Below are 21,112 nucleotides of genomic sequence, written 5' to 3' on the forward strand. Positions count from 1 at the left end.
GGCAGGGAGAGGCAAGCCCCGGGGAGTGAGCGGACTAGACCACCCGGAGGGCCCCCGAGACGTCTGGAGAAAGAAAACACCGAGGAGAGGGGCGGGGAGGGGGCGTGCCGTTTGGCCCGAGGGTCCCGAGCTGAAACTCAACACCCGCCTTCGGAGGGAGCGTCCTCCTTTCTCCTCCTCCTGTCCCCTTCCCCCCCCTTTTCCCCTCCCTTCTTTCTCTCAATCCCCAGGACCGAGCCCCACGCCGGAGCGGAGAGGGCCTGAGGGGAGGAGAAAGGAACTGCACTGAGAGGGAGCCTGGAGCCCGGGAAGGGGAGGGAAGGGGAGCCGAGAGCCGGGGTGAGCCTAAAGGCCACGCGCGGCCCCCAGAGCCTTCCCAGCCCTCTTAGTGTCCACCCCACCTCTAAGCCCCTGGTCCCTGCCCCTCCTTCACCCTCTCTTTGCTCCTTTTGCTTTGTGGCCTTTTACTCAGCTCCCAGACACCGGGAGCTCCTCCGAGCTCTGGGGGGAGCCGAGAGGACCTGTCCAGGGTGCGCGGGAGCGGGACGGCGAGCCGGCGCCGAGGGCAGGGAGCCGCGGGCGGGAGCCGGCGCAGGTGGCCCTGCACCCTGCTGCCGAGTGGCGGAGGAGGGCCACTGGGCCCCGGTGAGCCCCTCTTTGGCTTTGGAAAGGCCCTCCCGTCCATCTGAGCCGTGCCGCGTGCCACCACGGCTCCCCGAGACCCTGGGCGTGCTGAGAGCGAGTGTGCGGGAGTGCGAACCGCCGGGGGTGCGCGTGCCTGGGCCGAAAACAGCCTCTCGGGCAGCGCGTCCTCCCGGCCACGCTCGTGCAGGCCTTTGCCGTCAGCCTGGCCTCCTTTCGCCAAGTTGGGCGAGTTTGAAGAGGGACCTAGGGCTCGGTTCTAGCTTTCCTGCTCTCCCCCGCAGCCCGGCTGCCGCACTGCCCCCGGCACCCTGACCGCAGCCCTAGGAGCCCTGCTCTCAGACCCGGGTGCGGTTGACTTGGTTCCTAAACTTGCTCGTCCAGCCCAACCGCCCTGGCGGCTTCCCCAGCCCTCGGGGCTGTCGTGAGTGGCCCGGACAGTCGTCGAGCGCCTCAGCTCCCTCCTCGCCTGCCTCGGCTGTGGAAGGGAGCCGGCCCTTGCGGACCTGGGGTGCCTCCACGACCTAGGGCGGGCAGCTCCCGGGGCCTGGCCAACGCGGCGGCCCCCGGGAGGCCGTGGGGACAGTACAGAGAGCGCACCCTTGGATGAGGTCCCGCAGCGACGCCCGCCCCAGCCCGCCCCGCTGCTCCTCCTCCTGCCAAGTCAAGTTGCCTCCCATTTGGGGATTTTTGTGGGTTTTCTTTCTCCTCCTCCAACCTCTGCGGAGGCCACGACTCAGGCGCCAAAGCCGGGAGCCGCCTCCATGGTGCTGGGCAGCTGCTGCTGAAGTCAGCGAAACGCAGCCTGTCCTGGAGCAGGCCGCGCGGGAGGCCAAGGCCAAGGCCATGGCCATAGCCACGTCGGTGAGTCCACCCAGGAGAAGAGGCTGCTGGGCAGAGACCTCCACAGCTGCCCTGCACTCCTGTCACTTTAATTTCTGCCTTTTCTTTGTCTCTCTCCTGGGTCCCCTTTCCAGCAGGCTGTGTCCCTCTCCTCTCACTTCTGTTTTCCAATTTCTCTCCTCCTCCCTAGCTCCTTCTGGGTCTGGGTGCCCCCTTTTCCCTTCCCCGTCCCCTTTCTCCGATTTCTTTCTAAAGGCTGTCCTAGATAGAGGGGAGGGGGCAAGTCTAGCCCTATCTGCTCATTTATTGGCGGGGACAGATGGCCACTGGTGGCTGGCAGGGCCTCGTGATTGGGAGGCTGGTAAAAGGTTGGGAGGGGGCCGAAAGAATGGAGGTGGCTGCAGGAAAACAGAAGAGGCGGGAGGGCCCAGGAAGGCCCTACTCTAGAGGAGGGATGGAGGAGAGGGAGGTCTTGCAAGGAGAAAGAGAAAATAGGAGGGGGAGGTGATGTCAGCTAGCCTCTGGCCACTTGGGGGACAAAGGGAGGAGACAGCTTGCATGATGGGACAGTGGGAGGAGGAGTCCCAGAGAGCATGTGGCCCACTGCCACCCCCATTGAGGCAGCCCCTCCCTCACAAGTCAGTCTGGTCCCTGAGCAGGGGGTAGAGCAGGGGTGACCACACCCATCATCAATCACTCTATCAGCAACTCTGGCCTGGGTTCCTGCAATTGCAAGGCCCGGAAGTTTGGCCCCATTGGACAGAATTCAAACCTAACTCTGGGCGGAGCTCTCCACAGCCCCACCTCTGCTTTCTGTCTTGCACTCCTCCTTTGAATTCCAAACAACTGTTCCCTTTCCACCCTTCCCTAGGCCCTAGAATTCCCAGTGAAAGCAAGGCTGACACCTGTGTTCTTGCCCCCCTCTGAATGGTTACTCTGAAACAGAGGCTGGAAAGACAAGTATAGCTTCTGATATCCTGCCATACCCCTGTAGGAAGAGTTTACTTTCCACTCCTCAGACCAAACTGCTCTTAGTTCCTCCATCTGCATGATGGCGAGAAAAACCATCATGGTGCTCAGAGTTGGGAGAGGGGAGGCCCTGAAAATAGGGGATGTCCTCTGACATAAAGATGCTGGCTCAGGGGTTGGCTGGTCAGCAATGTAGTCCCAGGAGGTAGATTTTTCTTTTTACCAAGAAGTGGGGGTATTTATGTTAATCAAACTCACAAGGTTCTAAAAACGGCTAATATTTCTTGAGCATTTCCTAGTCCTAAGCTTTGTCCTGGTTGTTCAATGCATTATCTCATCCAATCTTCACCATGTATCTGTGAGGATAGTGCTCATCGGAAAATGGATAGTTGGACATGGAATTAATTCTGCAGAGGAAAGAAGCTCAGAAAGGATTGTTTTGTATTGTATTGTATCTATTTATTTATTCATTCATTCCAGAGAGGGAGAGAAACATCAACTGGTTGCCTCTTGCACACCCCCAGCCAGGGACCTGGCCCCCAACCCAGGCACATGCCCTGACCAGGAATCAAACTGGCAGGTCTTTTGCTTTGTGAATGACGCCCCACCAGCTGAGCCACGCCAGTCAGGGTGAGCCTGAGAAGAGTTTAACAACCTGCCCAAAGGCACTCGGTTAGAAAAGGAGAGAGCCAGGACTCAAACCCAGCTCTGTCTGCCTCCAAACTATACTCTTAAAGCCTTGGTTAGATCTCAAATACCAATTTATAATTTAAAATTAGAAAGAAAAGTGCCATGTTAACCAGAAATTTATGTCACCTGGTTAGCATGTTTTCTTTCTGTGGGACACTCAGTTAGAAGGCTGTATAATCATAAAACAGTTTGATGAGTTTGGAATTGGGCAAGAGGAGAAGTCAGTTGAAATGGTCAAAATCGCCCCGCCATGAAGGGGTGGACAGCCTCCCCTACTGAGGGAAACGTGCCCTCCTGTCGGCGAAGTAGGGCATCCTTTTCCCCGCGGCCTGGCGACCAGGTACAGCCTGCCAGAGATCTTTAGTTTGAGATTTTTTACCGAATTAGCCCAAGCGGATTACTTGCTGAACAATGCCCTCCTCCCTGTTCTCCACCATCACTGTGTAAGCCAGCACCGGTGGCTTACAGTCACCTAGCAAACATAACTGAAGCGGAATATATTTCAGTACTGCGAGTGGTTAGAGCCAGATTCTACCAAGAAATCAGAGCCCAGTGAAGGGCGACTGGCAAAGGGAAATTGTGTATAATGAGGATTTCGTGTGTGTTTGAGTCTTGTTTGAATCACAGACTTTCTTAACTTGACCACTGTTACTAATATTAGAAGAAAAGTAGATCCTTAAGGTTTGTGATTGTGTAGAGGTGGTAGAAGAGTGATTGAGAATACAGGCTCTGGAGTCAAAGGGCCTAAGATTCAGATCATGCCCCCCACCCGTCCCAGCCGTCTGCCATAAGAAACAGCACTAACCTCTCCGTTCTGGTTTCCTTTCCAAGTGGGGATAAGGATGGCTCTGCCCTCCTAAGGTTGCTGTGCGGATTAAATGAGAAGATGAGTGCAGAGACTTGCACAGTGTCTGGGTACATAATTTGCCCTTGGTATCTGTGACTTACTCCCTAAGCCTGTTGTTCTCCAAGGAAAACACTTAGATGTCCCTACGAGACAGGACCGGAAACAGGCCGATGCACACACAAGTCTGTATACTTTTCTCCGTCGTAACCTCAGTGTCTTCTGAGAAAATTCTTTGCTCAGACTGAGAACAAAACAATTGCTTGGGTTTCTGTTTTCTTATTATACCGAGGAACTGCTGGGACTGGGTCTCTCCCAGTCCCTCTCAGAGTGAGGTCTTTGCAGCTGCTTTGTCTAACCTTTTGCCTGTGGGGGATGCTGACCCGGCAACAAGGAAGGTAAAGAAGATTCTGTGGGAGAGCTTAGCAGGACTTCCGTGTATACATGAGGCTTTGGAAGAAATTCACTTAATGTATGTTTATTGAGGACTGATTCCAGGTTGGGCTTTGTCTCAAAGGCTAGGAACGTAGCATAGCAGTCCTTGTTCTCACAGAAAAGGGGCCGGTCGGAGGAAGAGCCCTCTGGGTAAAAGAAACAGCAAGTGCAAAGGTCCTGAGGTGGGAAGGAGCTTGTCTAGTTCAAGAAATAGAAAGCAAGAGGGAGAGTGCAGGGAATGAAGTGGGAGACAAGGCCTACTCAGAAAGAGCTGAGACGGGAGGTCAGGTTTTTAGCTCGAGGGAAATGGGGAGCTCTAAAGTGTTTTGAGCAGGAGGCACCATGACCGAATATATGTGTGAAGACCCCTCTTCCCACTCCCACCTCACCCACCAGGCCCTGCTGGCCCGGGCACTCTACGACAACACCGCCGAGTCCCCCCAGGAGCTGTCCTTCCGCCGAGGGGACGTCCTACGGGTACTGCAGAGGGAGGGTGCTGGTGGGCTGGACGGCTGGTGCCTCTGCTCCCTGCATGGCCAGCAGGGCATTGTGCCCGCCAACAGAGTGAAGCTCCTGCCTGATGGCCCGGCACCCAAGCCCAGCCTCTCCCAGGTGCCTGGCTCGCCACATCCAGCCCCAGAGCACAGCAATGAGGACCAGGAGGTGAGAGCTGGAGCCCTCCCAACCCCCAGCCAGGAGAGCCCCTTCCCTTTCTGCCAGTGCCCGCAGCAAGGCTGGGCAGGGAGAGCCCTAAGAACGCAGCTCTTCAGGGCTCTGCTGTAGAAAGCCTGTCTGCCAACCCTTTCTGGGTTCTACTTCCCCTCGGGACAGGGAGGGGGTTGGAAAGTGGCTGACTTGTCAGAGGTACACATTGTCTGATTCCCTGGTCCCTCTCCTGACCCCCACATCTTGATCCCCCAGGTTTATGTGGTGCCACCCCCAGCCCGGCCCTGCCTAACCTCAGGAGCTCCAGCTGGACCCTGCCTGCCCTCCCCTGACCCCATCTACAAGGTCCCCAGAGGCAGTGGGACCCAACTGGCTGCCCCTGGAGATGCCTTGGAGGTGAGGATTAGAGGTCTCCGTATATGTTGCACGGGGAACAGATAGCCCTGGACGGAACCCAGTGCTGAACCTGATAGTAACCAGCCATTCCTTCTCCAGGTCTACGACGTGCCCCCCTCTGCCCTCCGAGTTCCCTCCAGTGGCCCATATGACTCCCCTGCCTCCTTTTCCCACCCTCCGGCCCCAGTCACTTCAAAACCCCCTGGAGAGGATGAAGCTCCCTATGATGTGCCTCTGGCCCCGAAGCCACCATCAGAGTTGGACCCAGATTTGGAGTGGGAGGAGGGCCGAGAGCCAGGGCCCCCTCTCTATGCTGCCCCCTCCAACCTGAAACGGGCATCAGCCCTGCTCAATCTGTACGAAGCACCAGAGGAACTGCTGACAAATGGGGAATGTGGGGGCAGTGACGAGGGCATCTACGACGTGCCTCTGCTGGGGCCAGAGATACCCTCTTCTCCGGAGCCCCTGAGAGCCTCAGCTTCCAGTGACACAGACACCTTGGCCCTGCTCCTGGCCAGAAGCCCTCCACCCTCTCACAGGCCCCGGCTGCCCTCTGCTGAGAGCCTGTCCCGCCGCCCTCTGCCTGCCCTGCCTGTCCTTGAGGCCCCCAGTCCTTCCACAGCTCCTTCTCCTGCTCCAAGCAGAAAGGGCAGCATCCAGGACCGGCCTCTGCCTCCACCCCCACCCCGCCTGTCTGGCTATGGGGGCTCTAAGGTTGAGGGGGATTCAGAGGGCCAGGAGGTAGAGGATGATTCGGCAGAACACCACAATGAGTATGAGGGCATCCGGATGGCCGAGGAGTACGACTACGTCCATCTGAAGGTGAGCTCACCTCCAGCTCAACCTCCCTGAAGAACCATGGGAGGGAACGAGGAGGCCTGGGGCCTACGTGCAGAGCTTCCCTTCCTCCCCTCCCTCCCACCCCTCCACTGGCCCTGCACCCTCTGGTCTGGGACCCCAGTACCTGGCCGGATCACTTGTACCAGTGCCAGGTTCCTCCCCCTAAACCCAGGCTGGGGTCCTGGGCCCTCTGACTTACCACCAGAGCTCTCCCAGATCTGGAGTCCAGGGACTGCAATCTCCAATGGCAGGAGGGACCTCCTGCAGAAGGAATGGGAAGTGGAGAGGGCCGGGTAGACTGAGGAAGCTACCCGGCCCTGTTCCCCCACCCCTGCACTGAGACCCTGACCGCTTCCTGCAGGGTGTGGATAAAGCTCAAGAATCTAGGCCCCTGGATAAGACCTTCCCTGGGGATCCTGAATTGTTGGAGAAGGGCCCACCAGAGCAGCAGGTAATCCTGTGGGGATTAGACTACAGAAGGGGGGCTGGGGAAGGAGGAGCAGGAACACAGGAGGAGTATTCTTAACTGAACTATCAAGGGAACTAGATTAGGACTGGATAAAAGTTCAGTGAAACAGCAGTTGGAGTAGACAGAAGTTAAAATTCAATAGGAAAGAGCTGGAGTTTAGAAAATGATATCAGCTCGGGCTAGTGTGGCTCAGTGGATTGAGTGCCAGCCTGTGAACCGAAGGGTCTCCAGTTTGATTCCCGGTCAGGGCACTTGGGTTGCAGGCCAAGTCCCCAGTAGGGGGCGTGTGAGAGGCAACCACACATTGATGTTTCCCTCTCCCCTTCCCCTCTCTTTTGAAATAAATAAAATCTTTATAAAAAATGAAAAAGATATCAAGAATTTAGAAAGAGGGGAAAGAATGTATTGGAGAGGAATCAGAAAACCAAGCAGCCAGGAGCAGAAAGTTTCTGGGCTGTGGGTCAGAGCTGGGCCAGCTGACTTCTGAGGCTCCTTCCAACTAAATTCCTGGGCTCCTAAGAGACCTGGCTCCTAATCCCAGCTCTACCGTGAAGAAGCCAGGGGCTCTGAAGTGGCCAGTAAGTCTCTCTGGGCCTCAGGAAAGTGCAGTGGTCTCCTTGACTGTCTAAAATGGCCTTCATCACAATAGCTCCCATGTATCAGGTATTTACCAAGTGCCAGACCTTGTTCTAAGCACCGCGCATGTCAACACTAACATAGCCATAGCAAGTATTCATACAGGACATAGTGTGCGATGCTCTGTTTTGAGCCTTTTCTGTATATTGTATCACTTCATCTTCTTTGCGGCCTTAGGAGGCAGGTACTCAGGCTGGCACTATCGAATATGGTAGCCACTAGCCACATATGGCTATTGATGACTCAAAATGTGACTAGTCTGAATTGAAATGTGCTGTGATATAAAATGCACACCGGATTTTGCAAACTAACGTTTTTTATATTTGGAGTTTAGGAACATACCAGTTTCTTTTCCTAATATGGTAGTTACTATAAAATTTAAGGTCACATTTATTTTGGAAAGTGCAGCACTAGACTCCCCAGTTTAGAGATAAGCAAACAAAAAAGTTCAGAGACTTGTTTGAGGTTTGAACCCAGATTTACCCAGCATCAACTGCAAGCACTTTCCTGCTGCTCACTATGAGCATCTAAATTTTCTGATGGCAGAGGTCAGAGCTAAAGGGATTGCACTAGAAAGGAAGGACTGAGGAACAAAGGGGGGGGAGGAGAAAGGACGTGAGAGCAGGAGCGACACTAAAGAGAGCCCTCCCACTGACCACTCCTCTTGCCTTTAGGAGGTCCTGTCCGCAGGGGAGCCGCTGGTTCTGCCCGCCGGAGATCTACAGCTCCTGCACTTCTACGCAGGCCAGTGCCAGAGCCACTACTCAGCACTGCAGGCAGCTGTGGCAGCCCTGATGTCCAGCACCAGGGCCAATCAGCCCCCACGCCTCTTCGTGCCCCACGGCAAGCGGTTGGTGGTGGCTGCTCACCGCCTGGTGTTCGTTGGCGACACCCTGGGCCGGCTGGCAGCCTCTGCCCCTCTCCGAGCACAGGTCGGGGCTGCAGGTACAGCGCTGGGCCAGGAATTGCGGGCTACTGTGCTCGCTGTCAAGGGGGCCGCCCTGGGCTACCCATCCGGTACCGCAGCCCAAAAGATGGCGCAGTGTGTGACCCAGCTGGCAGGAAAGGCCCTGCAGTTCACCTCCCTGCTCACCAGCCTAGCCCCCTGAGGCTCCGTGGCCCTGCTCCCACCCTCCCCTGTCTGCCAGAGCCCCGCTCTGGTCTTACGGCTGGAGGGCTTTGTCTCAGGGACTAGGAGAGGCGGCGGTACACTTCCCCATTCCTGTCCCTTCCTGTCATCTCAGTCTCTCACAGAGGCATCTCTTCCCCCATCCCACAGCTTTTTGTATGAGCCATTTTGTATAAATTATTTTTATTTAATATTACTCCCTGCTTTGTCAGGAGCAGGTGCTAGGCCCTCTGGGGCGAGGAGGAACTGGACTTTTCCTCCTCTCAGCCCAGGGCAGAGGCACTTGGTCACGGTGCTGCCGCCCACCTCGGGAAGCTTGGCCCTACAGAGAACCAGGTGGATGAAAGCTGGGCCACCCTTTCTTGGCTGTAGAGCATCAGCGCCTCTCTGTGAGGCGAGAGTGAGGGCAGGACATGGATTGCCCGGAATGTGAACCTTGGGAGAAGCCAGGGCTCTTCCCCACAGGACACTGGTGAGCGCTGGGCCTCGGGCACTGGGCATGCACCTCAATAAACCCTACTTTCTGGTTCCCTGACTGCTTCTTGGGAGTTGGGGGACTGAGGGGTGGGGGGAGGGCAGGTCTGTGGCCCTGACCAAACCTAGGGGCACACACTGTGGACAGGAAGCCTTTAGGCGTTCATGGGACATGAACAACATTCAGCAGGTTCTCGGTTCCTGTGATGTGCCATAGTTCTGAAAGTACATGGTGGGTGTGGAATGGACATAAGCTAATCAGTTAAAATCAGTAAATTGAATATGACCTCAGATCAGATGCAGCAACCCACTGAATTTAAGCATATTAGTCAGTGGAGGAAAAGAAACTAACCAGGATTCCCCCAGGAACAGGAAAGAGCCCAAAGCTGAATCTCTGCCCCGTGGTGAGGCACAGAAAATGAGGTGAATGAAAGACCCACCTGCCAGTGTCCCTCGTGGGAGGTCTGAGTCCTGATTGAGCCTCTCCACCAAAAATAAGTAAATTAAAAAAAAAAAAATCTCCCACAGATTTGACAGTTGCTGGTAATGGAAATAAACAGGGCGATGTGAAGGACCGACAAGATGGGGGGAGAGGCCACTGAAGGAGACTTTGTTTTATTATTTTTTAAATTTTGTTGAGTTATTTTTCAAGTACAGTTTCTTGTCTATTTCTCCCATCCCAGGCCCACCCCCCCGCCCCGTCTCCCCACCTCCCTCCCATTTCCACCCCCCTTAGTTCTTGTCCCTGTGTCCTTCCTATTTGTTCCTCCAAATCCCTCCCCTTTTTTCCCCTTAAATTCCCTTCCCTCACCCCTCTGGTCACTGTCTCCTTGTTCTCTATTTCAGTGTCTTTGTTTTTATTCTGCTTGCTTGTTTGTTTTGTTGTTTAGCTTCCTGTTAAAGGTGAGATCACATGGTATTTGTCTTTCAACACCTGGCCTATTTCACTCAGCATAATGCTTTCCAGTTTGAAGGAGACTTTAGACAGGTTGGTTGGGAGGTGGAATCTGAGCTGAGACCCCCAAGGATGAGAGAACCCAGAGGAGTGACAACCAGCATTCCCAAAAGACACTGATGGTTGATCAGGGGCTTCTCCAGACCTCATCAAATGATGCTGTTAGAGAACCGCACACATGGAGTGGCTGACCACACAAGCCTTCGAAAGGGCTGTGCTGACTTGGTCCCCCTAACTATCCGCCTTGTGCCACTGGATAGCTCTGGTCAGCCGGAGAGTGCTGCTGACCAGCCTGCGTGCCCTCCCCCTTAGGTTAGCCCAAGAGGGTCTAGCCCCTTAACCTCACCTTCCCAGACTTTCTGCTGACCACCATTCTGGACAAACCATCTTTTAGAGAAGCTGAGGGGCTAATGAGTGCAGTATGTTGGAAGTCCATAGGGCTTGGGGCTTTGGTGAAACCAGTGAGTCATAGCACAGATGAAGGGTCTCTCCAGCCATTTGCCACAAGCGAAGGCCAAGCCACAACTTCATTGCTTCAGTCCTGCTTGCCTGGGATGATGCCCTGGCACAATGACTGAATTGGAAGCACCCCAAACAAACCAGTCACATCCTAGTGTCTTGACGTCCCCTGTGCATTTGCCTCTTTCATTATGGGTTCCTTTCTCATTTCACTCTCAAAACTCATTTCCAGATTCTGGAGTCACCAAAATTTACACCTATGTGTTGAAGACATGATAGAGGCCACCCTCCATCATCCAGACAGCATTTTAAGAGATCAGCCTAGAATAAGAAATTGCAGTGCAAGTCCCAGACACACCAGAGACCCATGTGTCTGCGGTAGATTCTGCCAGTCCATCTGAGTCCCGGTTTCAGCTCTGATAGGAGGTTTATAATAATGGTCTCACGGGGGTTTTGTGAGGCCCTAAGATAACACGTATGAACAGCCCAACACCACACAAAGTGAAGGGGTAATTCCAGGACAGACACAAAAACACAGACAAATAAATCCTCAAATTCGGTGCTGTTGGTGGTGACGGCACTGAAGTAAACCCTGAAAAGGTACTGAAGTGAGTTGTGGGAGGGGAAGGTGGAAGGCTGCTAAGTGCATTAGAAGAGTTTCCGATACGTGGAAAATCTGTGAACAGAGGAGATAAATTGGAGTTCGGTTCAGTGGAGAGAAGAGGGAATGGATTTCCCAACAGACTGACAGGGCACACCTTTGCAGCCCCTGCCTGGGGTTAGAGAATAAAGTACCTGATAGGTATAAAATCTAGGCAAGTGCATCTCTAATGGGGATCTGGCTAAAAGGCTTGTGGTTCTGCATTTCTAACAAGCTCCCAGGGGATGTGTGTGCTGCTGGTCTGTAAATCACGCTGAGAAGCAATTCCGGGAGTTAGGGAAGGCTTCTCCAAGGCAAATTATGCTTGAGCTGACAGCTGAAGGGTGAGAATTTGACTCGGGGAGAAGCCTTCTAGCATAAAGACAAGTTTGTGCAAGGGCCCTGTGGCATTGATAAAAAAACTAAAGAAGTCCACCGTGACTGCGATAAATGTTTGGGAAGTGAGATGGAGCTGCAGAGAGCATGGGGCCAAGCATGCAGGACCATGTCTAAAATATTATCTACCTCAATGGTGAGGAGAAGCCATTGAAGGTTGTGAAGCAGGAAAGGGACATGAACAGATCTGCATTTTGAAGATCACTCCATCTGCACTATATATAACAGGTGGGGAAAGTAGATCGAAAACCAGTGGACAGAGAGCAGCAGCTAGGAGTTGGGAGGCTAAAACAGTCTGTGTGACAGGCTTGATTAATTAATGGTTCTAAGAGATGGGGAGAAGGGGAACACCAGAGAATTATATAGGAAGTAAAATGGACAGGGCCTTGTAAAGGACTGGAGGTCAGAAAGAGGGCACCTTAAGGGCCATCACCAAAAGAACTGGCCACAGTTGGATGATGAGGGTGCCACGCACTGAGGATACACACAGAGACAACCAGGTTACTGGGGGAAGAGCATGAGTTCGGCCTTGGGCATGCTGAGTTGGAGGACCCTATGGGTCATCCAAGGTAAGAAGTCAAAGAAGTGGCTTTAAAGGTCTGGGGCTCAGAAGATAGGTGGAAGTTAAACTAACACTCAGCAGTGACTGAATAAACAAATTTCACCCTCAGGTCACTGACACACACCATCCCCTACTCCTTAGCTGCATAGAAACTCCCTACTTTTGGTTTTTGAGGAAGACGAATTTGAGAGATCTTGCTCTCCTATCCTCTTGATTTGGTCAAATCAAATAAACAAACCTCTGTCCCCAAGCCCCCAGATCTCAGTGTTTGGCTTAGTAGCGCATTAGGCACACAGATCTGACTTTTGGGAGGTGGTTCAGTAACAGGAGCTGGAAATGTAAATCTGGGGACCAGGTTTGTATTGGTTTGTATTGTTTATACCAAAGGTGAAGCCGTGGGGCATGGGTGAGATCCCCAGGTGCAGAGAGCAGTGTGAGATAAGAGAAGAGGAAGCCTTAGGACTAAACTAAGCCTCTGAGGATCAGACACTGAGTGATGATGAGGAAGAGGAGGGTGAGCCTGCAGTGGAGATTAAAGAAGCAAGGGGGAAAAAACAAAACAGGGGAGTGTGAGACTTAGTAGCCAAAGAAGAAAGTATTTAGAGGGAGGGAATTGGTCAACAGTGCCAAATACTGTTGAGAAATGGTGACTCAAGCAGAGAGAAACCCGGAGAAGTGTTTGCATACAGGAGAGCAGCCAGGGCTGAGTAGCGCGTCCATCCCCACGCTCCACGTACTGTCATTGCCAGTACACTCATCTGTGTCCCAGGAAGCCACTAAGCTACTCTAGGTTGTCGTGTCCATTCTTTTATCCCCCAAGCCTAGCACATGAGGCCAACCACAGAAGAGAAGCTTCATAAATTTTACCGATGAATGAGTGGATGGATGGATCGGTGGATGGATGAGGAGGAAGAATTGGAAGCAAAAAAGGAATCTCTGGCATCTGCCTGGCTTAGCTACTATCCTTCAGCTTTTTTTCCTTTTTACCGCAATGGCCCGCAGACCCAGGGAACAGAGACAGAGCCCCATCCCCTCCCTCTCCTCAGCCCTGACCCCCCTTCCTCTCTCTGATGAAGAGTCTGGACCTGCTGACGTGAGAAGGGGAGGAGAGTCTGGAGGAAGGGGAGGGGAAATCGGCGCAAGATCGCAGAGACGAAGGAGGCGCCCGCGGCTCCAGAGCTGCAGAACGGGGTCTCTCCGGTGTCTGTGTCCAGCACCAGCGCACCACTAGGCCAGAGGAGGACAGCGCATCCTTTCGGTGAGGCCCGGCAGGGCCCCTGCGGTCTGCAAGCTGGCTCCCCGGGTGGCCACCGGGACCCCCGAGCCCAATGGCGGGGGCGGCAGCAAAATCGACAGCACTGTAGAGATCACCCCCAGCCCCAACGGAGTAAGTGTCCACGCCCTGAGGACTACGCCATTACCTCCCTGCACCCGGGACAAACGCCTGGCCTTTTCCTCTGCTCATCCTCAGCCCCTAACTGTCTTGCTCGCGCGCGCGCGCGCTCACCCACCTTCCTCCCTTGCTTTTCGCTTTTCTACGATTCAACCGTCTTCTGCCTCTCCCCGCCCCTCCCCCGCCCCCAGCAGGTCGGGACCCTCGGAGATGTGGTGCCCGCCGAGCAGCTGCAGGGTGAGCGGGAGCGCGAGCGAGATGGGGAGGGCGATGCGGGCGGCGACAGGCTGGGCAGCGGTCTGTCGCTGGGCGTGCCCTCCGGCCCCCTCAGCTTCGAGGCACTGCTCGCCCAGGTAGGGGCGCTGGGCGGGGGGCAGCAGCTACAGCTCGGCCTCTGCTGCCTGCCCGTGCTCTTCGTGGCTCTGGGCCTGGCCTCGGACCCCATCTTCACGCTGGCGCCCCCACTGCATTGCCACTACGGAGACTTTGCCCCCAACACCTCTGGCTGGGAGCAGCCCCCCAACGCCAGCGGTGTTGGCGTCGCCAGTGAGGCGCTTGCCGCCAGCGCCGCCAGCACCGCCAGCCGCGTCGCCACCAGTACAGACCCTTCGTGCAGCGGCTTTGCCCCGCCGGACTTCAACCACTGTCTCAAGGATTGGGACTATAACGGCCTGCCAGTGCTCACCACCAACGCCATTGGCCAGGTGAGGCGCCTGGATAGGCTGCGGGTCTGGGGGCAGGTGGGCTAAGGTTCACCAGCGCAGGGCCTCACACCCACTCCATCCCTCTCACATTCCCAGTGGGATCTGGTGTGTGACCTGGGCTGGCAGGTGATCCTGGAGCAGATCCTCTTCATCTTGGGCTTTGCCTCTGGCTACTTGTTCCTGGGCTACCCTGCGGACAGGTGAGGGCTAACAGGGACAAGGCAAGCAGAGATAAGAGGGTGCTAGGAGGCCAGCCCAGGCAGCTGGTGTTGGCAAGAGGCTGAAGAGGAGGCTTTGGACTCAGCAGCCTTCTCCAGATCTCTTGTGTTCAGTGATAGGCAGCCCCACCCCTGTCTCAACTGCACTCCCATCAGGAAGTACTCCTTCCACATCTCTGTTGCATAGGGAATGCTTCACCCCCCAACCCCCATATCCGCTGACCAACCACGTCATCTCCAAAGACAACAGCCCCATCCCCAGTGACCAAAACCCCTATCTCTACACATCAGAAGTCCTAGCTCTTCCTCTGTGTTCCTAGCACCACTAACCACCTGCCTCCCCTACTTTTGGTTTTAATTTACTTCGTAAATTAATAGGCTCATCCCCATTAACAGCCCCTTCCATGTGGACTGTCAGCTCCATCTCAATGGCCTCCCTTCTAAAGATCATCATGTTAGTTCCTAACTATCAACAGTAACCAACTAGCCAATAGTTCATCTACAAACAAATGATTCCATCCTCATAGGCCAGTAGTCCAACCCCCGTAGATCGGTGACCGCAATAGCACCACTCTCCCAGGAACTGGGAGTCCCATCCTCATAGGGCGTCAGTGCTCTCCGATCCTGGCAAACGAAAAGCCTCATTTCTATGAATCAGTGGCCTCATCTCGAAATCAGCTCATTCCCACCAACCAATAGCTCTCCCCAGGGATCAAAACTTCCACCTCCTCTGATTCTGGACACATCACCACTGACCAAGTGCTCCACCTCCATTGGCCGTCCCCATGATTCTTAGACTCGTCTCCACTGATCTACAGTTCTATTCAAATGGAGTAATAGCCCAACTCCCATGGATCAAAGGCAACCCAACATTCAATAGTCCGGTTCTTTAAAAGGAGTACCTAATCTCACTGCCCAGTAGTCACACATCCTTGTCGGTGAATTATCCTAAACCCATAGATCAATAGCCCAGCCTCATCCCCTAAGACCAATAATTTAGTCTCCTAAATTCAGTAGCCTTAGTCCCATTAACCAATAAGCTTATCCCCATGGAAATAAGACCCCAGTCTAATGGTCAGTAGCTTTTCTCTCAGGGATCAGGCCTCTTTCCTAACGACCAGTGATCCCAAGCTTCATTCACCCCCAAAGATCACAGCCTGGCGGCCAAGGATCAGATACCCTGTTCATCATCACTGACCAGCAGTCTAATTCCCCTGGCCTGTGACCACTCCCCCTTACTTATTATCCCCAAGGATTAATAGATTCATCCCTACTGACCATTTGGCCAACCCATATGAACTAAGATCCTCATCTCATGAGTCAATGGCTCTATCCCCAAAGATAAAATGTTTAATCTTCAAGATTAGGGATTATCCTTACTGATCCATAGTCCTACCCCATGGATTAATGCCCATAGATCAGTGGCTCCATCTTCTAGCCAGTGGCCCCGTCCCCACTGACCATCCTTGTGGACTAGTAGACCCATGCCCCAACCCCACGGGACAATGGCCTCATCTCCCCCGAATCAATTACTCAGTCCCCTAGGATCAATAACTCCATCTCCGATGACCAATACTATTTCTGTGCACAAGTGGCCAATGATCAGTAGCTACAACCCCATATATCAATGACCCCATCTTCTCTGACCAGTCTGAGTGAGAGAAACTCCATCCCACTCACCTGTGTCACCAAGGATCAATGGTTCCAAGTCCCCTAAGCAATATCCCCATGCCCTCTGATAGTTGGTCTCATTTCCATGGGGAAATGCCATCAGCACTGTCCAATAGCCCCATCCACAAGAGGCTGGTCCCATCCTTGAAGAACCATAGCCATACACTAGTGCCTAGTTGTCAGACATCACCTAACCCATGGTCCCAATCCCTTCCATCTCCTCTAGCCTCAATCCAACTCTTGTTCCCAAGGCCTCATCCTCATACCTCCGGCTGTGAATTGGGGAGCAGGTCCCACACAGCATTGCCTCTCCCAGGGAGTCTGGGTGACCAGAGGCTCTCCGCACTTTCCAGGTTTGGCCGTCGTGGGATCGTGTTGCTGACCCTGGGGCTGGTGGGCCCCTGCGGAGTGGGTGGGGCTGCTGCAGGCTCGTCCACAGGTGTCATGGCTCTTCGATTCCTCCTGGGCTTTCTGCTTGCTGGTGTTGACCTTGGTGTCTACCTGATGCGTAAGTGGCACCCTCCAAGAAATCCTTCCCCTTGGGGCTCACTCCTGTCTGTCTGCATCTTAGGCCATTCTGATTGTTCCCTAGGGTCCTCTCAAATCCCTTCTTTAGCTCTAAATTTCAGCTGTCCAGCGTCTCAGCTGTCTTTCTGCCTGGGCCTTTGAAAGATCCAGGGCCTTACTTCTTTCCACACCCCCTCCCTTCACTATCTCTAAGGAATTCCTTGCCATAGACTTACTGCTGTCAAGGAATAGAGTTTTATTTAGAAAACAAAAACCTACTAGCTGTGTGACCTTGAACAAGTGTTGATATAAAGGTCCAATAAGGTCTGATGTGAAAAGGCCTGTAAGTGGAAATGTTGAACACCCACCAAGGGCTCTGACTCTTGAGCCCTCCCCCCAGGTTTGAGCAGGAGAGGAGAGAGGACTGAACAATCTCTCCATTCTTTGCCATTCAGAGGTTATTCTGTGGGAGTTGACAGCTGCAGCCTCCATTCAGGGTCTGACCTCATTCTCTCTCCTCCTCCCTCCCTCTCTCCTCTTCTTTCCCATACCTCCTTCTTCCCTGACCTCTCCTCCCCGTTCCTGCTGCATCTCTAGGCCTGGAGCTGTGTGACCCAACTCAGAGGCTTCGGGTGGCCCTGGCAGGGGAGTTGGTGGGGGTGGGGGGGCACTTCCTGTTCCTGGGCCTGGCCCTTGTCTCTAAGGACTGGCGATTTCTGCAGAGAATGATCACCGCTCCCTGCATCCTCTTCCTGTTTTATGGGTCAGTATCACCCTTTACCTGCTATCTGGCCATACTCATCTCTCCCTCTAGTCCTTAGCTCTAGCCCAGAGAACCCCCTCTTCCACTGCCCCTCGTCCAGTCCTGCCCTAGCTCCAGCCACTCAGAGAGGGCAGGTTCCCATCCCTGTGTCAGGAGATGGGAGGCTTCACCATGTACCCTGCAACCCTGCTCCCAGCTGGCCTGGTCTGTTTCTGGAGTCTGCACGGTGGCTGATAGTGAAGCGACAGATTGAGGAGGCCCAGTCAGTGCTGAGAATCCTGGCTGAGAGGAACCGTCCCCATGGGCAGATGCTGGGACAGGAGGCCCAGGAGGCCCTGCAGGGTAAGATACAGGGGTCCTTACAGATGATCTCTCATGTGCCCTTTTGGTGCCCTTTTCATGGCTATAGCTGATCCACCTTCTCCCAGGGTCCCCACCACTCCTGTGGGAGGACCCTGGGTTCTCTGCTGCTCCTTCTAACGGACAGTTCCTCCCTCTCTCTCTTTCTCCCGAAGACCTGGAGAACACCTGCCCTCTCCCTGCAGCATCCTCCTTTTCCCTCACATCCCTCCTCAACTACCGAAACATCTGGAAAAATCTGCTTATCTTGGGCTTCACCAAGTGAGCCTGGGTGTCCGAGCCCAGGGCCAGGCCAGTAGCTGGGATGGGGGCTGGCTGGGTGGGGAAGGCCTGAGGAGCCACACAGAGGGCGACTGGAGCTGTGGAAGGCTGCAGGTGAGGATGCAGGCACCCTTCTTTGCTTTTCCACCCCTTCTCACAGCTTTATTGCCCACGCCATTCGCCACTGTTACCAGCCTGTGGGAGGAGGAGGGAGCCCATCGGAATTCTACCTGTGTTCCCTGTTGGCCAGTGGCACAGCGGCCCTGGCCTGTGTCTTCCTGGGGGTCACCGTGGACCGATTTGGCCGCCGCGGCATCCTGCTTCTCTCGATGACCCTCACTGGCATCGCGTCCCTGGTCCTGCTGGGCCTGTGGGATTGTGAGCATCCTCCCTTCCCCACAGTGCGAGCTCAGCAAACGAACCCTGGCAGAGGTGCCTCAGACAGGTTCAGGCACTGCTTCTGGCACAAGTCTCCTAAAACAAAACCAGCCCCTGCCCAGATCTCCACAGTCCTTCCCCTGGCCACACACCCTGTCTGTTCTACCAGTCAACTAGTGAATGCCCAGAGCCCACCTAGCTAGAGCCATAGGATCAGAGAGCAAGGGGGCTCTGAAGCCAGGGGCTTAGCCAAACACGATCTCCAGCCTCCATTCACACCTCCCTCTTGGTCCTCTAGATCTGAATGAGGCCGCCATCACCACCTTCTCTGTCCTTGGTCTCTTCTCTTCCCAAGCTGCTGGCCTCCTCAGTACCCTCCTTGCTGCTGAAGTCATCCCTACCACTGTCCGGTGAGAGCAGGGGTGCTCCCAGGGGCAGGGCCAGGCCTCCCGGTCTCCCACCAAGGACAGGGCCTGAGGGGTGAAGGTGGGAATGCTGCTGGAGAAAAGTCGGGGTGAGGCCCACAGCTGGAGGATGAGTGCCTACTCCATCTTTCCCAGGGGCCGAGGTCTGGGCCTGATCATGGCACTGGGGGCACTTGGAGGACTGAGTGGCCCAGCCCAGCGCCTCCACATGGGCCACGGAGCCTTCCTGCAGCATGTAGTGCTGGCGGCCTGTGCTCTCCTCTGCATCCTCAGTATCATGCTTCTGCCAGAAACCAAGCGCAAGTTCCTGCCTGAGGTGCTCCGGGATGGGGAGCTGTGCCGCCGACCTTCTCTGCTGAGGCAGCCACCCCCTAACCGCTGTGACCATGTTCCGCTGCTTGCCACCCCCAACCCTGCCCTCTGAGTGGCCTCTGAGCACCTTGGCAGGAGGCTGGCCCATACAGAAAGGTGACATAAGGCCCTAGCAAGGAGATTGGGAGGACTGAGTGAGGAAGGCAGGCTGCCCAGAAGGCTCAGAGGCAGCTCACGCCAGCCAACAAGGAGAGCCCAGAGGGCTGTCCTTACCCTATCTCTTCCCTGCTGCTTTGTGTTCACTTCCTTAGCAAGAGTCAGGGGACAGGGAGAGAGCTCCACAGTGTAAGCACCAGGGCTGGGCTTCATCCTGTGCCCAAAGACATCCTCCCAGACCTCATTCTTTCTTGCTCTATCATTCTATTTCAATAAAGACATTTTGAATAAATGAGCATACCTTAGCCTGGACTTCCCTCCCTCCTGTTGTCCTTCTAAGTACCTCTTGAGGGGAAGGTTTCTCAGTGGAACTGAAACCAATAACAATATCCCTCCACTCCCTGTGCCCCGCCCTTGCCCCGCCCCCTCCTCCCCCCACCCCGAATTAACTTCCAGACAACTACCTCCTTCACTGATTGCTTGCTATGCTTCTAGGACTGGGCTAAGCACTTTACAAACTCCATTTAATCACTTAATCCTTACAACACTGCAAGGTAGGTGTTTGGATCAATTAAAGTTTTTTGTTGTTGTTGCAAGCAATGAAAACTGACTGACTCTAATAAACAAAAGGGAAAATAGGGGATGTGGTGGGGAGCTGAGAGGAGGTTAGAAGAAGCAGAACTAGTCAAAAAAAGTTCACAAACCAGAGGGAGTAGGAACCAGTAATATTTTTTCAGGGCTTCACCTGTGAATGAACTCCAGTGACATTCAGTTTTGGGGTCTCCCCACTGAAGATTCATTTCCAGAGAGCAAGTGACTGGCTAGCTTGAGTAACATACCCCTCCCCTCCGCCATATTACTGACAGCTGGGTAGTGGGAAAGCAACACCTGAGTGCTGTGACCAGAAATAGGACTGGATGTTGTACAGGTAAAAACAATGGGTGCCCACTGCAGCATTCTGCCATCACAGAGGAGAAAACTTGCTCTGAGATACTCGGTCACTTGCCCAAGGCCACAAAGCTAACGAGTGACAGAGCTGGGACACGATTGGATCTACTACTGGAGCTCTTCGCTGACCCATGCTGTGGCCACCCTCCCAGCTCCATCCAAGCTTTGGGTGCTACCCTTGGAAGTGAGGGGTGAGCCTCTAGGCACTCGGTGGTGGAAGTAGAAGACTAGAATTTCTGCCTCTAGGTCAGACCAGTCCTGGCCTGGCTTTACCACTTCAGGCAAATCTCTTAACCTCCAGCTTCCTTCAAGGGTTGCTATGAGGATTAAACGAGACAATTCAAGTGCCTGTTAAATTACTCCACTAGATGGTAACCTCCTTGAGGGCAGGAACTTTGTCTTACTCAACTTTTTTTTTTTTTTTTTTAAGAGAGATGGGAAAGGAGGGAGGAGAGGGAGAGAAACATCCATGTGCAAGAGAAACATCCATTGGCTGCTTTCCATATGTGCCTCAACTGGAGGACCGAACCTGCAACTCAGCCATGTGCCCTGGCCAGGAATCAAACCAACGACTTAGGTTTATCAGACGATGCCCAACTGACTGAGACACACTGGACTGGGCTGTCTTACTCAGCTTTGAAACTCCAAAGTCTGACTCATGATAGATGTTCAAAGTTAATATTTGTTCATTCTTTTAGCAAACAGTGCCTGTTTTACAGATCAGTACCATTCTGGGTATTTAGGGCAAACACCATCCTTCAGAGAGCCTCAAGTCCATTGAATACTCAGAATATTAAAGAGGAGGAAGACGCCAGTGGTTTGGAGTACCAAAAAGCTGCATCCCAAAGGAGGTGAGACTTCACCTAGAGGCAGGAAGCCCTCAGGCAAGAGCCAAGGAGACGGGTACAGGACTCTCAACTCAAAGGATAAAGGGAGCTCTGGCTGATGTGGCTGAGTGGATTCATTGCTGG

At 54.1% G+C, this 21,112-nt stretch overlaps 2 protein-coding genes across 3 annotated transcripts; both read left to right on the plus strand.

Moving 5' to 3' along the window:
* The first annotated feature begins 94 nt into the window (after nucleotides 1–94).
* On the plus strand, nucleotides 95–9,087 carry EFS (embryonal Fyn-associated substrate). The gene is made up of 6 exons (XM_037129461.2): nucleotides 95–1,506; nucleotides 4,820–5,086; nucleotides 5,345–5,485; nucleotides 5,585–6,307; nucleotides 6,687–6,776; nucleotides 8,105–9,087. Exons 1-6 carry the CDS (start codon nucleotides 1,249–1,251, stop codon nucleotides 8,537–8,539), a joined length of 1,914 nt encoding a protein of 637 aa, XP_036985356.2. The 5' UTR covers nucleotides 95–1,248; the 3' UTR covers nucleotides 8,540–9,087.
* A 4,714-nt stretch (nucleotides 9,088–13,801) lies between these two features.
* Nucleotides 13,802–19,488, plus strand: SLC22A17 (solute carrier family 22 member 17). 2 transcript variants are annotated; one of them, XM_037129472.2, is made up of 8 exons: nucleotides 13,802–14,142; nucleotides 16,385–16,539; nucleotides 17,136–17,301; nucleotides 17,498–17,643; nucleotides 17,817–17,922; nucleotides 18,083–18,300; nucleotides 18,599–18,710; nucleotides 18,861–19,488. In XM_037129472.2, the coding sequence occupies exons 2-8, from the start codon at nucleotides 16,476–16,478 to the stop codon at nucleotides 19,147–19,149; spliced, it is 1,101 nt and encodes a 366-aa protein (XP_036985367.2). In that variant the 5' UTR covers nucleotides 13,802–14,142; nucleotides 16,385–16,475; the 3' UTR covers nucleotides 19,150–19,488. The 2 variants fall into 2 exon arrangements, with proteins under 2 accessions (XP_036985367.2, XP_036985368.2); XM_037129473.2 differs by lacking the exon at nucleotides 13,802–14,142 and having other exon boundaries at nucleotides 16,450–16,539; nucleotides 17,261–17,301.
* The last annotated feature ends 1,624 nt before the right edge of the window (nucleotides 19,489–21,112 follow it).

The sequence above is a fragment of the Artibeus jamaicensis genome, unplaced genomic scaffold (genome assembly GCF_021234435.1).
Source record: "Artibeus jamaicensis isolate MK-2021 breed Jamaican fruit bat unplaced genomic scaffold, CSHL_Jam_final contig_887, whole genome shotgun sequence".
NCBI classification, from domain to species: Eukaryota; Metazoa; Chordata; class Mammalia; order Chiroptera; family Phyllostomidae; genus Artibeus; species Artibeus jamaicensis.

What these genes read in the sequence shown, in the direction of transcription:
- EFS (XM_037129461.2), top strand. Translation starts at nt 1,249, where the DNA reads ATGAGGTCCCGCAGCGACGCCCGCCCCAGCCCGCCCCGCTGCTCCTCC. An exon ending in CCCCTGGAGATGCCTTGGAG is followed by an intron (nt 5,486 to 5,584) that starts GTGAGGATTAGA and finishes TTCCTTCTCCAG; the next exon opens with GTCTACGACGTGCCCCCCTC. An exon ending in ACGACTACGTCCATCTGAAG is followed by an intron (nt 6,308 to 6,686) that starts GTGAGCTCACCT and finishes CGCTTCCTGCAG; the next exon opens with GGTGTGGATAAAGCTCAAGA.
- SLC22A17 (XM_037129472.2), top strand. Translation starts at nt 16,476, where the DNA reads ATGGCTCTTCGATTCCTCCTGGGCTTTCTGCTTGCTGGTGTTGACCTT. An exon ending in CTTATCTTGGGCTTCACCAA is followed by an intron (nt 17,923 to 18,082) that starts GTGAGCCTGGGT and finishes CCCTTCTCACAG; the next exon opens with CTTTATTGCCCACGCCATTC. An exon ending in CCTGCTGGGCCTGTGGGATT is followed by an intron (nt 18,301 to 18,598) that starts GTGAGCATCCTC and finishes TTGGTCCTCTAG; the next exon opens with ATCTGAATGAGGCCGCCATC.